The sequence below is a fragment of the Stegodyphus dumicola genome, chromosome 8, assembly GCF_044657685.1.
Source record: "Stegodyphus dumicola isolate Sdum_Otavi_A_Nest chromosome 8, ASM4465768v1".
NCBI classification, from domain to species: domain Eukaryota; kingdom Metazoa; phylum Arthropoda; class Arachnida; order Araneae; family Eresidae; genus Stegodyphus; species Stegodyphus dumicola.
This window is the reverse complement of record NC_140775.1, coordinates 21,359,996-21,375,111: the sequence shown is the minus strand read 5'-3', so window position 1 is coordinate 21,375,111 and position 15,116 is coordinate 21,359,996. Positions and strand designations below refer to the sequence as shown.

The window sequence follows — 15,116 nt, the reverse complement described above, 5'->3', positions numbered from 1 at the left end:
CAGTGGTCCCAACTCACAGCAGGATTCCTGGGAAGGAGGTTGCTAACTTCTTGGCCAAAAAGGAGTGCAAGGGTCCTCCAGAGACCTTTGAAAAGTCTCTCATTTCATTCAGTCAGATTTCTGATAAAAAGAAGATAAGCCTCCGAGATAAAGCAGTGGAAAAATAGGTAGTGATAAACACTGCAGTGTTAACTACTATCAGAGAATTAAGACATTGTCAGAAGAATTTAGATACAATCTTTGAATCTGACAGTCTGATCTCTGCAATTTGTCATGTGAGGTTTTGTTAACTGAGAATTTTTCTGAACTAAAATATAAACTGGTTTCGAGCAACTGAGGGATACACTGACATGTTTTCTATGGATGCTAATAGTAAATTATTTATTTTTGCTATCAATGACAAAAAATCGTCTTTCAAATGTTTTTTCACCCTATTTTTTTGTTAAAACACATGAGAACAGATTTTATGTCTTTATGTACAAATATCTGTTCAAACCACATTGTACATAAAGCCTTAAAAGGTTTACACATAAAGACTAAATGTTTTTTCACACTGTCTTTTTAATGAAACATACGAGAACAGTTTTTTAGGTCTTTAAGTACAAATATCTCTTGAGAAGTATTACGAATCTGTCTGGGTTTGACAACTTCCGCATGTTTCTAGAGGTTAATAGTAAAAGTCTCCAATGCTGCGCACAAAAGAATGATTTGTATCTTCTTGGATAGCAGTATGTAAACCCCAACGTACTGTCAGTAATGTATCAGTCCACAACAGGTCGTTGTGAGCTTATAATGCCGTTTTTAATGTTTTATGAAAGCGCTCACTTTGCCATTGCACGAGGGGTGGTAGGCAGTGGGATGTTGCATATTGATATTACAAATTTTGAACAATGCTCATAAAGTCACATTTAAATTGGGATCCATGATCACTAATGAGTTTGTTTAGCGTTCTAAAACACGCAATTCAGTTGTTGTAAAAGGCTCTTGCTATACTATCAGATGAAATATTATTTAAAGGGATTGCTTGCGTCCATTTCCACAGTAAATATTCTCTTTGGATGAGGGGAGTGGTCTAATGAGATCAATATGAATAAAAGAAAATCTTCCTGGTGGTACTTAAGGTACAGCAGAGAGGAACACATAATTTTGTTTTGGTATGCCAGTTGATTTTAGCTATTTGGAAAGGAATGCACTTTCATGTCCACAATTGGACATCTTTCCTAATGCTGGGCCAAATGAATTCTTATGTCATTAGTTTTACAGTCTATTCCTAGATGTGATAAACCGTGGATTCATTGAAAGATTTATTTTCTGAAAGCTTGAGGGATTGGATTGAATTGGATTATTCAATTACGGCAAAGCACACGAGGGCTATCTGTCTAAAGGAAGGGATGCCTTCGTGGAGGACTTTCTAAGGGAAACTGGCTTGTATACACGTTACACATGGGGAAAACCACGAAAACGCCCATGCAGCCAGCCCATTCGCGGGATTCGAACCTCAGACCGAACTACCAGTGTTCAGCGCCTTTACTGCTTGGTCGCTGGTGGGCCTGAAAACTTGAGGAATACATGGCTGAATATTTTTAGTTGATGTATATAATAATAAATATTCCCCCGAAGGTAGAGAACATTGCTTTAAATTCAAGAAAGTAGTGGTTTGAAAAACTCTTCAAGTCTTCAACTTGAGTCTGTTCATTAGCTATTTTATCATAATCTATTAATGAAATTTCATTAACCCTAGATAATGTATCAGTTACAATATTATTCTCACCTTTTACATTTTTGATATCAGTCAAAAACTAGGAGATATAATGAAGTTGGCGAACTTGTCTTGCTGCTGCTTTGTCAAATTTTTGGTAAAAGGTAAATATTAAGGGCTTGTGGTCTGTATAAATTGTAAATGCACAGATCAAAATAAGTACACTATCTAAATACTGCAGCACACAAAGAGAGCTTTATTGCTAAAAAATAATAATGAACTTCTGCAACGTTCCTCTGGATATGTTGATATCAAAGATTCTTTTTCTGACACTGATGGAAATGAATTTATTTCTTCATCTCTCTGATGTTGAAATGCAACATACAGAAGGTCAACCAACTCCCTACTTTAGTGGATGCCAAAGCTAGAATGTGTATCATTAATAAGCTTGACCAAAATATAAAACTGGATGAGATGAAGTCTCTTAAAGTTTTGGACAAAAAGGATGAATAAATTTTCTCTGCAATCTACATGAAGCTGTCAGAAAATAACACATTATTTTTTGATTCAGATGTTAAGTAAAAGGTAAATTTTTCAATACTTTTTGTTAGTCATTTTTATTGTTTTAACAATTTTATAGATAAAATGATTATTCTAGCATGCATGCATTTTAAAGGAAAATGTGCATTTTGAGCAATGAGTCTGAATCATAACTTTTATGCTAATAAATTATCATGCACAATTATTAATGTAGAGTGAAATTAAGAAAGAACAAAAAATAAATTTAATAATTACATCTAACAATTACTACAAATTAACTACAATATGATTTTACGAGGGTCAGTCAAAAAGTTAGTTGCACTGCCTAAGAAAACAAAACAGGAGCAAAATTTTACAATATTTATATCTTAAAGTTCCCTTCAAAATCTACTTTTCAACATAATTACCTCCATTATTTAAGCATTTGACGAGGCGTGGTACAAGTTTTTCGATGCCTTCTGCAAAGAAATCCCGTCCAATAACCATTGTTGGGCTGCAGCTTTCACTTTGACATGCAAATGGTACTGTCGCTTTGAAAGTTCTTGTTTTGTGGGACCAAACACATAGATGTCAGGAGGTGAAAGGTCTGGGCTATAAAGAGGGTGATTCTACACTTCCCATCTAAACTTTTTCAGAAGGTCACGTGTTTGTTTTGCTGCATGCAGTCTTGCATTGTCATGCAGCAGCACAATGCCTTTCGACAGTTTACCTGGCCGTCAATTTTTAAATGATTGTTGCAATCATTTTAGTATTTCACAATAAGAAGATGCATTAATTGTAGCATCCTTCGGCATGAACTCTGTATGCACCATGCCTTCTCTGTCGAAAAACAGAATCATCATCACCTTTCCTGCAGATGGAACAGTTTGACACTTTGTCCGTGTCGGGGAATTGCAATGTTCCCACTCAAGCAAACTGCATTACGTTTCAAGTGAGAAGCGGTGAATCCAAGTTTCATCTCCAATCACAGTTTTGTCCCAAAACTCATTTCCTTCCATTTGGTAAGGTTGCAGAAATGCAAATCAATCTCAAAACGCTTTCCTTTATGTTCTTCCGTCAATAGACATGGCACCAATCGAGCACAAACTTTACGCAATTTAAGGTGATCGGCAATAAGTTTATGCACCTTCCATGAGAAATATCCAGTTCATTTAAGATTTCTTCTATTGTTATGCGTCTGTTTGCAAGAATGCATTCATTCACGTGAGCAGCGATTTCCAAATTTGTTGCAGTAGATGGTCTTCTCTCGCACTCAGTGCCGTCAATATCTGTATGTCCATTCTCAAATATGTTGCACCATTTCGTGATAGCTTGACGTAACACTGCATTTTCACCATACACTTCATGCAACTGCCCATAAATTTCAGTGCAGTTGCACCTTTTTGCCCACAAAAAACGAATCACTGCACACATTTCCAATTTGGACGCTATTTGCAGCTGTCGAGACCTGTTTGCGACTGATTATCAGAAAAACTAAACTTGCCTTGGGGAAGCCACTACATCACGGGATAAAGGTACATGTCTAAAGTGTTGCCACACAGTGTCATCCAAATAGTCTTAGATGGAATATATTTATGCAGTAGTGAAACAAACTTTCCGACTGACCTACTTATTACTTTTATCAGTTACTTCTTTGATAGAAAAAACAACATTGGTCAGTTGTTTTGTGATTCATCAGTCAATTTTCACACTTTTTGTGAGGTAATTCTTTTTCCTAATCAAACCGAATATAAAGAATCAAGTTATGGAAACTTGAGCTTCAATTATAATGAGGTTTGGTAACCATGTGCATTATATTTTGATTACAAAAATTATAATGAAGCCAAAATCAGAACTAACAAATTTTAGAAAGAAAAATATACCTTGTTCCACCATGGCAGGTAAAGTTTTATCAGGCACTTGTAAAACCCCATTGATTTTTTCTGTCTTGGTCACTGATGAAGACTTTGATTTTGGAGACTTTTTCACACTGAACTTGGCTTTGTTAGTAGCTTTGAATGCAGTTGCCTTTTTAATTGATAGGACCTTTTTGGAGCTTCTTAATTTCCTAGTAAGTAACTGCACCTTAGGAGGCACTGTTAGAAGAAAGATAAAGAAAAATCTCTTACTTCCTTAAAAATAAATAAAAAACATGAAATGTTTTTAGGCATTTATACCATAATTAACAAGATTAATAACTTCATAATATTTTAACTGCCCAAAGACAAAGCTTAAAATAAATGGCCCATTTTCAAATTTTGCTTACATATACTGTACGAGAAGAAAAGAATGAAAATTCAAGATAAATGAATATTTAAAGTTTAATTTGAGCAATGCATTGCATAAAGATGACTATAAATATTTTTCTACAGTTTAAAATATTAAAAAAAAATCAATTTAAATTTTTTAGATATAAATCTTAAAAAATGTGATTCTAGGCAAAATTGACTGTCCCCTTTAAGTTTTGCTTTATTCAAACCCTTTGTTTTGTAACCCAAGTTATTTTTTAAATAAAGAAGTTTAATTATTTTAAATATGAACAATAGTGTCTTATATTCATGATAAAAACTAACTACAGGAGTTTTTTCTTTAGCAAATCAATAAAAACAATGTCTTCCACTTCATGTTTGTTACCTTGAGATTATTTTACCCACAATTAGTTTGTAAATCTGCCTAAAAGGAGAAGTACATATTCAGTGGCATAGATAAACTAGTCAAGTTTGACTACTTTGAATATGTACTGTCCCCTTTAGGCAGACTTACAAACTATGAATATGTACTTCCCCTTTTTAAGCAGATTTACAAACTATGAATATGTACTTTCCCTTTTAGGCAGATTTACAAACTAATTGTGGATAAAATAACCTCATAGTAACAGTTTGGTTTATTAGATTACAGCAAAGCACTTGAGGACAATCTGCCTTGAGGGAGGGATGCCTACGTGGAGGACTTTTTAAGGGAAACTGGCTCGTATGCACGTTACACATGGGGAAAACCACGAAAACACACATGCAGCCAGCCCATTTGCGGGATTCAAACCTCGGACTGAACTACCAGTGTTCAGCGACGTTACCGCTCGGCCGCTAGTGGGCCCTCATAGTGGAAGAATGAAGTGGAACTTGACATGAAGTGGAAGACACATTATTTTTATTAATTTGCTAAATTTATATCTAAAAAATTTCTTTCTTTTTTATATATATATTTTAAATTGTAGAAATATATTTATAGTCATTTTTATACTATGCATTGATAAAATTAAACTTTAAATATTAATTTATGTTGAATTTTCTTTTTTTTTTCTTATGGGGCAGGATACATAAGCAAAATTTGAAAATGGGCCAAATGCTCCAGAAAAAATGTAGAAATCAGAAAAGTTTGATAAAGTGCATGTAATTAACTACATAGCAATGAAAGAATCAAATAAGGTTATATTATTTCTAGTTCTTAGTTTTCATATCTATTTTAATAATTTAATGCCAATGCTAATCACTGAAATCTAAGTTTTTAATTTATGGTTGAATAATTCATGGAAAAATTTACTTTGACAAGTTTAATTCTTAAATTAAATTACACATCTTATTCAAAGGAAGTAGAAATTAAGAACTCCTTTAAACTAGCACAGATCGAAAGGAAAATTTATATGTACACTTTTTATTTTTAAAGAAGCGTCCCAGATTGAAAATGTCAATTCTACTTTTATTTAAGTGAGTATGCCCTATACAATTGCAGTGCCCTCACTAGAAAAATATAAAAATTATAAAATCTAACATGACATAAAAAAATGGGGTACTATTCTGTTTTGATGGCCGTAAGAAAATTACAGCGAAAATGTAAGCGCAAAAGCATCAAATCTAGCAAACGCGCCCATTTAACGCGTGCCGAATCTAGAGTACGCGTTGATTTCAGATTGCGTAAGTTTATATAGTTCTATATTTCTTAAGACACCATTGAAATACTAGTTTAATTTTTAAATCCTTTTTTTGATATCCTATGGATTTAACAATTTGGGAATTGCCCATTACGAAAAGTCAGCAATAGAATTTTGGGTACAGTGCAGAATCACCCACTGCTTGACGCGTTTTTAAGAATTGCACATACTCGGTATCCATGTGCACATCGACCTATTTTCACTTAAAAAAAAAATCCTACAACTGCACAAAAATGGCACTGCGCACATCCTTGACTTTATCTACGTACACATCGACCTATTTTCACTTAAAAATTAAATTTTTTTTTTACCCTTGTAAAAAGCGGCAAACAAATAAGTGAGCGATTCTGCACTTTACCGAGAATATTTTCAAAGAAAAGGCATCATTCATTATAGAAAATTACGTTTGAACAACCAACGAGATGAAATTATACTTTAGCGATAATTCGGTAGCGAAATAGCGATGCAGGCATCCATTCAGTTATGTTTAGCAATTTTTATATAAATTATAATAATGACCTGAAATAGTTATTTACTCTTTCTTAGGCTTCCATTCAGTCATGTTTAGCCTCTTTCATATAATTATAACAATAAAAAAGTATTATATGAAATTAACCTTTCATCTAAATTAAAACATCAATCTTAGATAGTTATTTACTATTATAACTTCCTTTCTTGCCGCAATTCTTTTTGGCAGCATTGGCATCAACGATAATTTGGCGACTTTTTACGGCCCTCGAAACCGAATAGTACCAAAAATGGTTAATTCTAAAGTTATACACTGGGAACGAACAACTGAAATAATCATCATTTATGCTTATAAAATATTAATCAATTGCAGAATACATTGTTTTCCACTAGTATGCTTACAAACAAATTTACGTCATGTTTACTGATATTGTCTTATGTGATGCATGGAATCGTCACTGAAAATTTTCTACACATGCTGAGTATTAATCTATTTGCCTCATTCATAAGTGGCAAAAAACTCTGGATTAACTCAAATATCCTAATGTTCTAATCTGCTGAACTGAAGCTTTATTCTGAAGCAGAGACTAGCTAAGTACTATTTCAGCATAAAGAAGGCCTAACACAATAATTATACATTTCTATCACTTTAAAAATTATATATGTTACTGATATTCTATCTAATGTGATGCATGCAATTCCTCACTGAAAATTTTCTACACATGCTAGTATTAATCTATTTGCCTCACTCATAGGTGACAAAGAACTCCAGATTAACTCAAATACCCTAATGTTCTAATCTGCTGAACTGAAGCTTTATTATGAAGCAGAGACTAGCTAAGTACTTATTTCAGCATAAAGGAGGCCTAACACAATAATTATACATTTCTATCATTTTTAAAAATTATATATTTTTGTGGTATTAAATTTCTATTATATTCTAATAGGAAACCGATTTTCTACGTATAAAAATAGCAAGCATTATGAGATTCTTTCCCTTCCTTTCAGAATAATAATAATCATAAGAATAATACTAAAACAATTTCCTACATATATAAAAGCATTAACAGAATCCCTCCCCAGAGTCGTAGCTAGGGTTTTCAGCGGCCAGGGACAACTGAAGATTTTGCGCCCCCCTACTGCTTGCCAAGGATGGAAAACATTTAATTCTAAAATGTCGTAACATCAGTTTGGCGCCCATTGGATTCTGTGCCCGAGGGCAGATGCCCTCCTTGCTCCCCTCTAGCTATGCCCCTGTCCCTCCCTTCAGAATAAATAAAAAAATTATTTCATATTTTTAAGAGTTTGTAATAAAGAATTAACTGAAAACTATGAAAAACCTTGAATGTTAGTTTTGTCATTTTATATTTTTAAATGAAGAATAACTATTTTATTAAATTTTAAATCAAAAGATAACCAAGCATTATAAATTAAACCAAGCCAGGCAACGCCTTCCTACAAAAAATAAACAACTATATTCTCTAACAAAATTACACTCTTAAAAAAAAAAAAAAAGAAAAGAAAAGAAAAGAAAAGAAAAAAGAAAAAGCATATTCCATTTTTACTGAGACAAAATACTTTCTAATAAGAGGATCAGATTAATATTTGTATGAGAAGATTACAGAAAATATTTGGCTTACCACATTATATATATATAGTGATTGCCTTATAATAAATGGAAAACGTCACTTCATATAGAATATATGATATTTTGGGCTCAGACTCCCAGAAACATAAAAACTTACTATTTGATTATCTTCTGTAAAGCCAATTAAATAATCGCTACAACTCAAATCTTTACCGATTTTTAAAAAAAATTTCTTATGGAACACAAAAATAATAAATTGTATTTGCAATTAGTGAAAGAATACAGAAATGTAAAGGAGCAGTTTCTCTAAACTCTCTGTGAGTACTAGAACAATCTCTTGTGAATAAGGCAGTTAGCAGGGGCTCCAACTGTGCAAATGAAAATCCCCCCCCCGTCCTGCTATAGTCCAACTGCGCAAATCAAAATTTCTTTCCCCCGTTGCCTACAGGGTTACAGTTTAACTTTTCGAAGCCAATTGTAGCCAAGAGGAAAATAAAAATAAAGAAATAGAATTACATATCGACAATCAGGACAAGTAAAGAATATCTAACAAGCAGGCTAATTATTTGAATAACAGTAATAGATGCGAGAGCATATAATAAAAGCAAATAATAAAAGGTATTGGTAAACATACATATTAGCATTACAAACATCTTTCATTAATTACAATATTAGAGCAAAGAGTATTATAATAATATCATAAATTAAATAATTATAAAGCATACCAATTATATTTTTTATAAATTGCATCAATAATAGTCAAGACGTCTGAACTAGACTGGAAAATTTAATATAGTTCACTGGCATGCAAAAGATTTTTCTGAATCAAAGTGTGTTAAAGTGTACTAGAAATATTTTTCGTTAATTAAAGTCACCATGTAAATGTTTGCAAAAATTAATAGTTAAATTAAAAAAAAAAAAGCTTAGCATGAAATCTATTATAACAACATTACTATGCGTTTGGAAAACTGCCGTATAAATTGTAAATAAATTTAAATTATTATGCTAAGAAGTTTTTTTCTAAAATTAGAAGAAAAGAATTAGATAAACAGTACTGCAAATTAATATAATCAATCAGGCCTCTCAATAAATAAAAACTTTTTTTTTTTTAACCAAAAATTAAAAATTGGGATGCAAAAGTTTGTGTAATATACTTGGAAATATTTGAACATATAATTAATTATAAACGTACAATTAAATTAATAACAAGCTAATTAACAGTAACATTAAGCTTAATTTCATTCAATCTAAAACAAGCAATCGATCAGGAGCTCCACATAACTGAAATTTTATTGCTAAATGTGTATTAGAAATTAAATGAATACCAAAGTACATCAGGTAGAGTAACTGGAAAACAGAATAAATATTTAAACGTTTCTATTATTAAAATATGGACTTTGTAAGAAAGTTAAATAACCTTAAAAAATGGAAAGCTTAATATGGCAATATATTGCAATAATATTAGTGTGAATTTAGAACCACTTAAGAAATTCAATTTTTAGATTTAATAAAGAGAATTGTTTAAATTAAATTAGAACTGTTTACTTAAAATGGTAAATTTGAAAGTTAAAAACCAGTTTGCTGTCTAATATTTGTTAACATTTATCTAGACAAGAAACTTATTTAAGGTGTGCCAGAAATCCGATATATGATACGTGGATTATGTATCAGTTTTGTGTATGTCATTAATCTATCCATTTTATTATTCAAAACTAATATATATATATCAGCGACTAAAATCTACAACTTGGAAAGTTTTTATTTCCTACAGAGAATAAAAAATGTCTGGCTCATCATTCTTTTAAGCATCATAAAATTTTAAAATGAGTGTAAAAGGAATTCATTTTTATTTTAGCACACACCAGACTTAAATTAATATTTTTGTATGCATAATTTTTCACAATACCGATAAACGAAAATAGAGGCTTGCAGTCTCAATAAAATGAACCATTAATGGCGATAAATGACACTTTCTAGCACCCAATCTTCTCGGGAATTCAAATTCTTAGAAAGAAGTGACAGGAAAAGTCGCGCAAGTTCGTCTATTAGTTCATCTTCGATCCCTCCTCTTATCTAATCTCTATCTTCCCTCCTCTTATTTAATCTCTATCTTCGATCAAATTTCGCACAGTTTGTACCCTACCGGCAGGTGACAGGTGACGGAAGACGGGGACGCCTGGTGTTTAACAGTGGTAAACAGGCATATGTCCCACGCCTTCCCCTGTGTAGAAGCAGCAACTTTAAATTAATAAAAGTATTTACAGTGCAACAAGAGCAGATGAGTGATTGTGTTACATTGCAGTTCAGGTTACATTAGCATGTCATAAATAGTCAAGTGCAAGACATAAATAGTCAAGTGCAAGACATAAAGAGAAAGGGTCTTAAATTAAAAAAAAAAAAAAGAAGAAAGAAAGAAAAAGAAAAAAGAAAAAGAAAACAACACATTAATCACATAAACATAAGGCGTAATTAGATGCCAATACTCTTCACTCAATACATAAACTTAAGCATATTGCCAATGCATGATAGTGTTGTATATTGGGAATACTGAGGTATCTAGAGATTCTATACTTACTACAGGGTGTACAGACAGTGAACAAAAGCTTAGTAAAGACATAATACTTGATAAAATACAGGACAAAATACATGATACAATACATGAGACACGGAATACATTGATAAAATACAAGAGACATAAAATACATTGATAAAATACATGAAACATGATGCAACTTTAGAAATAGTACACAACACTAAAAATGTGATATACAGAGCGGAATACGTATACAAAGGTATTAACAGAATACAAAACAGAAGATAGTGCATTAAAAATTTATGTACAATGGATATATACACAGAATGCCCACACAGGTGACAGGTGACGGAGGACGGGGACGCCTGGCGTCTGACAGAGGTAAACAGGCATATGTCCCACACCCTCCCCTATCCAGACGCAACAACTACACATTACACATTAATATGATACATAATTAAGCACACACATTTGAAATACATGACAAATAAACCGGCAGTAGCTTACCTGATAACACTATAGGTCTAATTTGATCTAAAGGGATTACAATACAACTTAAACACCTCCCTCTAAGGGCGCATAAGCCCACCAGCGGCCGAGCGGTAAAGTCGTTGAACACTGGTAGTTTGGTCCGAGGTTCGAATCCCACGAACGGGCTGGCTGCATGGGCGTTTTCGTGGTTTTCCCCCATGTGTAACGTGTATACGAGCCAGTTTCCCCTAGAAAGTCCTCCACGAAGGCATTCCTCCCCTTAGGCAGATAGCCTTCGAGGCTTTGCCATAATCACACACTAAGGACGCATAACGTAACTGCGCACATTTTGCCTCCATAATACAGCCAGTAGAAAAAGTACAAAACAGATTTCACAAATTGTACCAAAATTTAGAAATTTATAATGTGAAATGACGAATCAGTTACGAGCTACAACCATACTTTTCCTTTCAGCCATCAGTAATCAGCAATATAAAAATATAGCTAAATCGATAGGAAAATTTTTAATTTAGTAATTTTATAGATAAGATTATGAGGAAAGAAATCCAGCTGAAATTTACATCTGAATATCATTTTTATTAATATTTGTGAACAGAACAAACGCAATACTATAGGACTCATCTTAATTTTGCTTAACAGGTTAAATAACATTTTATCGCAAATATTAAAAAGTTCTGCGACTGTTTTAGTGCTATTTCTAGAAATCGTTTTCGGTATCTTTGTAATATCTCTTGCGACATATAATGATGCCGGATTGAAATTTAATTTTTGACATTTATTTGTATGATCAGTAATTAAATCTTCATCTGGAAAATTCATACGGGAAAAAAAGGTGATACACAAAATATCGTCACAATGGCAATCAGGAAATTGCTGACATTCCACCTTCCATCCCCCCCCCCCGAAAAAAAAAATAAAAAAATGTTTAGCACGAGCCTGGATTTAAGAAAAATTCATTTGATTTCGACGTAAATATTTTCCTACATTTATCTCAGCTTTTCGTTTTTTAACACAATGCACAATACTGAAAAATAACACAGAAAATGTGCAAACAAAAACGAGAATACGTGCAGATTCACGATTTAAGCTTGGAGCTGATAATTATCGGGTTTCACTACATTATTATCATACTGCCTGGCATAGCGATATTAAAGAAAAAAAATTGTTATTTAAAAGAAATAATACACAAAACTGGCTGGGCATTTAAAGTGTTAAACACTGCTTTGTTTACACTACTGTAATTCATTTTAAAACTGAAAATTTCAGCTGCAATATGAAACACATACTTATCTATTCGCCAATAAATGCATACATACAATGAAGCAAAGTAATTTCTATTAAGGCCAAAAAAAGCAACATTAGTTTGTCATATGTTAGGTAAAGTTACCTGAATATGGCAAAGTCAGGAGGGCTACCTGCCAAAGAAAAGGGATGCTTTCGTGGAGGACTTTCTGAGGGAAATGGCTTGTATTCAAGTTACACATCTGGAAAACCATGAACATACAAATGTGGAAAACCATATAAATGCCAGCAATACAGGCAGCCCGTTAATTGGGTCTGAACCCAAACCAGGTCGAACTACCCGTATTCAGCTGTCTTAACAAGTCGGCTACTGCTTGACCTCTTGACTTGTCATGAAATTTCAACAAAACTGTATCGATTTTGAGGACGATAAGACACAGACCTTTCTTCATCAGGAGAGAGAAAACAATTGCTTCCGATTTTGAGGGCGATTAGACAAAGGTCTCTATTCTTCAGGAGCAAAAAAATTAGCAAACATTTCCTCCCCGTTGAAGAAAAGGGACCCATGTGTGATCGCCCTCGAAAATCACACAGTTTACTTTAAAATCTACGTCAAACTAATGTTGCCTTTTTGCTTAATTTTAAATCGGGTGGTTTCTCTTCGAATTTGAAAGCAATTTCACTAGATTATTTTACTACTGAGAAATATAATGTTTTTCAATAAAACAAACATTAGAACGAACATTTACCACATATTACAACCTCAACACAAATCTTCCTTCTGTGTTATTTTTTTAATACCGTGAAAGACATAGTAATGAAGAAGACATTTACTAGAAAAGACACAGAACAGTAAAGAAAACATACTGTGTAGATAGGAAAATCACAGTAATAAAATAAATATACTTTGAACTGCAATGAAAACTTGCAATATAAATTGAGAATGACAGCTATAGTGATAATAAGCTCAGTATCTCTTCTTCACCTTTGTTAATAAAATCTGTTTATGCATCAGAGACATAAGCATAGCATATTTACTACAGAAAAGGCCTTTCATTACCGTTATTATTATTAAAATATAATCGAAGATTTTGCTTCAAATCAGCGTGTCATCAGTGTTGCGCTAGCAAAATTTTATTTACATCTTTATACGAAAAATTTGTTTTGTTTTTCGTAAATGCCCTGTTTTTGAAAATTGATGTAAGAAAGAATAATTTAAAATGGAAGAAAGAATACTTTATATGTCATAAGTTTTTAATCATTTCTAGCCACAGCAAATTTAAACAAAGGCACGAATTAAATGTATTGGATTAATATTACACACAGAAATACACATAATGCCATGGTTCAATAAGCAAACACTTGAATAAAAATTTATGTTAATAAAGAACATTTAAAACAATAATTTCACTAAACGCATGGTAGCTATTAACGCAAAAACGACAAGTCCACTTTATTAGCCACTTCACATCTCTGTTAGACTCCCTACATTCTCCAATGATTATTAAATCTAACACCAGATTCCCATACGGATAGAATTAGCAAAGTTGAAAGCGCACATACGGGTTAACAACACCTTAGTCAAATACAGAGAAAAGAATATATATACAATAATAAAAATAATAATTAGTCAAGTTAAATTAACCACGCAGGCAATTTTATGAACAATAACATGACATAATTATTTTATGCTAATCTTAGCAGCAAATGAACAGGATTACAGTTTTGAAAGTTCTTTCAAATATATATGTTACCGCTAAAGCTCGAAAGTAGTTAATGTGCACATTACCTAGCTAATCTACAGATTAACATTAGCGGCTTACGTATGTTAAAATTCAAAAGTTTGTTTCTCTCAATTCCTTTCCCTCTCCCTCCTCGATTGTATTAACTTGATTCTTTAGATATTGAAAAATAAATAAATAAGATTATGTTAATAAATGATCAAGTACTTTGAATTTTTAATTATTTTTAATTTCTGTGGTTTCCACATTTAACAGAATTTAGAAATGCCTCGGAATGTTTATTTATAGTAAAATACCAAAGAAAATATAGTCTCTTTTTGTTAAAACGAGTTATTTTATAAAAATAATTTTCATTCATATAATAATTAAAATAAGCGAATTATTAAGTTAAATCTGAAAAAATAATTTTATCATTATCATAAATGTTTCTATATAGAAACAGTGCTTAACGGTTAAAATAAGTTACACAGAGTATTAGGTTTTTTGGAAGGGAAAACGTGTAAAACAAACTGTGTCCTCGCCGAGATTCGAACCATGGATTTTTCAGTTGCCAACTAGATATACTAACCACTTACATCACAACGGTACATACGGGACAATGCGATAGTTCTTCATACCCCCCTCCTTAAAAGACAACTGATAAGTGGTACGAGACTCGATCAACCAAAGACGCAAGTGCCCAGGAGTTACCAACCATATTTCAATTCGAGAGCCATTATAGAGACTAACAGTCCCCCGCCTCCGCAGAAAACGTGAGTAATAAACTGGCCTTCGGCGGAATTCGAATTATGAACTTCCTAATTGTCAGTTAACATGTTAACCACTAAACCACGGCAGCACGCAAAGATTAATGTCATAATTCCCTTAAACCGAAGGGAGAAAACAGTAATATCATAAATTAAGAA

General features: G+C 32.5%; 1 protein-coding gene across 1 annotated transcript in view; it reads right to left on the bottom strand.

The window, feature by feature from the left end:
- LOC118192823 (ras-responsive element-binding protein 1-like) overlaps window positions 1-15,116 on the bottom strand; it is a 127,516-nt gene that overhangs the window by 21,709 nt on the left and 90,691 nt on the right. Inside the window, exon 2 of the mRNA XM_035363849.2 lies at window positions 4,102-4,314. Coding sequence (XP_035219740.1) covers window positions 4,102-4,314 — 213 coding nt within the window. The remainder of the gene's footprint in view (window positions 1-4,101; window positions 4,315-15,116) is intronic.